This window comes from Dichomitus squalens, assembly GCF_000275845.1.
Source record: "Dichomitus squalens LYAD-421 SS1 unplaced genomic scaffold DICSQscaffold_18, whole genome shotgun sequence".
NCBI classification, from domain to species: domain Eukaryota; kingdom Fungi; phylum Basidiomycota; class Agaricomycetes; order Polyporales; family Polyporaceae; genus Dichomitus; species Dichomitus squalens.
The window spans coordinates 171,761-174,816 of record NW_006766900.1 but is presented as its reverse complement, the minus strand read 5'-3'; the positions used below and the strand labels follow the sequence as shown (position 1 = coordinate 174,816).

Below are 3,056 nucleotides of genomic sequence, written 5' to 3'. Positions count from 1 at the left end.
TCTCTGTGCGACTGTGCATCCTGGGAATGTACTGTATAGTACTACGTAGCCACAGATGTACAGTAGTATATATAGGGGACCTCTGTACCCCCAATCTACAGTTCAGTTCACTCGAACGTCTCCTCTCATCGCTCTAACAAGCCTCTTATAACCAACAACCCTTCTAGGTGAGTTGCAGGCTATCCGCTGTCGTTGCCACCCGTGGGAGAGGCCTTCGCCCCCCGGGTTCAACAGGTTATGAGCCCTGCTCGACGCTGCAGAATCTGCGCCGCTCATTGCGTGCTGCGATCTGTAAGCTCGCAGCTCACCTGGATCTTTTGCCATCGTTATCAATGTGCAACCGCTGCTTGGATCTGGCACGATCATATGCTGCCTGCCATGCATGCGCTGTAGACTGTTGTGGCGCGCTTTGTCACTGCCTAGAGTGCCACAGAGAGGTAACCTATGTCGGCATGATCTCTCTCTGCCTCGACTACGTTCTTTAAAGGCTTTTGGCTGACAAGTCTCCCTTCTATAACTATACCTCTTGACATCATGTCTGGTGCTCTCTACAGTGCTGTCCCTACCGCCTTCGACGGCCGCAACTACCTCGAGTGGGCGCAGCTGATGAAGTCATACCTCAAGGCGCAAGGCCACTGGGGTTCGATCATCAACACCCAGCCTACCGATGCGGATGAGGCAAAGGCCTGGCTCGATGCCGACCTCAAGGCCCAAGGCAATATTAGCCTTCGCCTTGCCCCCAGCGTTAACAGCGCTGTGTCGTCTCAGACGACAGCCAAGGGGATCTGGGACTACCTCGAGACCACCTACGGCAAGCCTGGCGTGCCGGCTGTCTACCAAGACTTCCGGGCTGCTCTTGCTCTCTCCGTTCCGGCCGACTCGAACCCTGTCCCCAACCTGGACAAGTTCGAGGCGTACTTCCAACGTCTCAAGACGAACAAGTTCGTCGTTGCTGACCACATCAAGGGCATGATGCTCATGGCGAAGCTCCCTTCCAACATGGATCCGATGATCTAGCTCTACATCGCCGGTCTGAAGCCTGCAACAGGCAAGACTGCGATCAAAGCGATCACCCTTGCTGGGATCCGCCAGCAGGTCGTACTCCATTGGGAGCAGCATCAAGGCCACCAGGGCCAATCGCGCACAAGTGCGAACAAGCTCAGCGCTGTCAAGCGCAAGGGCTCCGACCCTTCCTTCCGCCAGCAGCAGCAGCGCCCTCAGGGGCAGCAGCAGCAGCAGCAGCAGCAGCAGCAGCAGCAATAGCAGCACTTTCAAGGGCAGCAGCAACAAGGTCACCCTTGTGGGCAATGTGGTGGACGTGGTCGTCGACAGCAGCAAGGTGTCCCGGACGCTGGACAGGCACCCCTTTTTGCCGCCCATTCCCTTCTCTTTGACGCCCACCTTCCATTTTCGGACCATTTCCTTTCCTAGCCCATCCCAATTTGGACACTGCAGATACGTTCCCACAGCCGCATGCTACGTTCCCGTGATTGCCATGCCCTTGCCTTTTCTTTCTTGCCCTTTGTTCTCTCTTTGTCATTTTCACTGCCTCGCTCTCGCGCCTTGTGTTTGGTTGCTAAGCAGCCCCTCTAGTATATAAGGTCCCCATTATGTGCTCCCTAGTCCCCATCTCAACCTCTTGGTCATTGGGACTAGTCTGTCGCTGTTTGCGTGAAGACTAGCTTTTCTCAGTCTTGTGCCCTCGTGCCGGCCGCCGCTCTGCCCTCGTCGAGTTTCTTGACACATTTATCTCTTTTCTCTCTTCTCTCCTTCTTTCGGCTCCTTGCCGCTCGCCTACGGAGTCATCGCTGAACATCCACCCAGGTCTATGTGCCTAGTCGCCGCGACACAAGGTGCGCACCAACGTGCACACTTCACATCTATTACTGACACCGTCACCACACCGACCATTACTCAGGGTCCGGACGTGGTGCTGGATCCGCGTGCCCTCCTGCGCAAGCCGGTCTGCGTGGCCACAGGGAACAACAAGTACCCGTCGCTCACGCATGCCATATCCCTCGCAGAGGAGCTCGATATTCTGGCAACCCCCGAGCGCATTCGGACATTAGAGAACCTCATGCGGCGGCTGCCCACTTCAACAGGTTCCTCGATGACCTCCTCCGAAACATTGCGCGAGATGGAAACCGTCTCCTCGGACGTCCCCAGCGCGTCCATCAGCCTGTCCAGCCCAGACACCAGCCGTGAACCATCTCCAATTAGGAGTGGAACCGCCGCGTTAAGGCTTGGACGTACAAAGGCACCAAGTCCTCTGACAACGGATGGGGAAGACCCCCTGTTCTTGGACGAGGAAGAGCCGGTGCCGCCGCCCAAGTGCAAGCGCACGCTCAAGGAGCGGCTCGCTCCAACACTCAGGGAGCATCTGGACGATCCCATGGACGAGGCGGACGACACCGTGTCACTCGGCCTAACTGATGCTGAGGAAGAGATCGACGATTTCTTCGAAAGGACCTGGTATGTTTGCCATCCTTTGACCTCTAACGAGTCGTATGCTGACTGCCTGCACTCTGCAGTGACTAGTGTCGCAAGTTCTTCTCGTAGAATAGATGGTCTGCGCGACGATGTACCTGTACAGGGATATCAGTTAGATAAATTTTTCGATCCTTATAGTTATAGTAAAACGCGAATTATTTGGCCCAAATGTTATAGTGGCCCTTCAAACTATTTGAGATGGTTGGAGGGATGCCCCTCCCAAATATTCGAGGTGAACCCCAAATATTTGGGATGTATGTAGGAGCGAGGGGAGGAGGGTACTCCCCCTCCATCAAATATTTTCCAAATATTTAGTCTCAGCGCTACATAGCAAGGACCGTGCTCTGCGTGCGCTGTGGGTCCCCTTTGTGACTGCTCCAAATATTTGATAAATAATTCACCCAGATATGCTCCATTCAGTACCGCGGTGTGCGCGGTGACGTGGGTGCTCATTCAGGCTAATCGATTACACGCTCTCGACTACATCTACTGCTAGCGGAGGATAAGGAACCCATTCGTGGCAGAACGAGCACCCTCCAAGCTGCCCCAGTTGCTGGACGCCATCG

General features: G+C 55.1%; 1 protein-coding gene across 1 annotated transcript; it reads left to right on the top strand.

Annotated features, from left to right (window-relative positions):
• Positions 1-1,828: 1,828 nt before the first annotated feature.
• DICSQDRAFT_170830 (uncharacterized protein) lies at positions 1,829-2,559 on the top strand (the record flags this gene model as incomplete). The annotated part of the gene is made up of 2 exons (XM_007366456.1): positions 1,829-2,476; positions 2,539-2,559. The coding sequence occupies 2 exons, from the start codon at positions 1,829-1,831 to the stop codon at positions 2,557-2,559; spliced, it is 669 nt and encodes a 222-aa protein (XP_007366518.1).
• Positions 2,560-3,056: the final 497 nt, after the last annotated feature.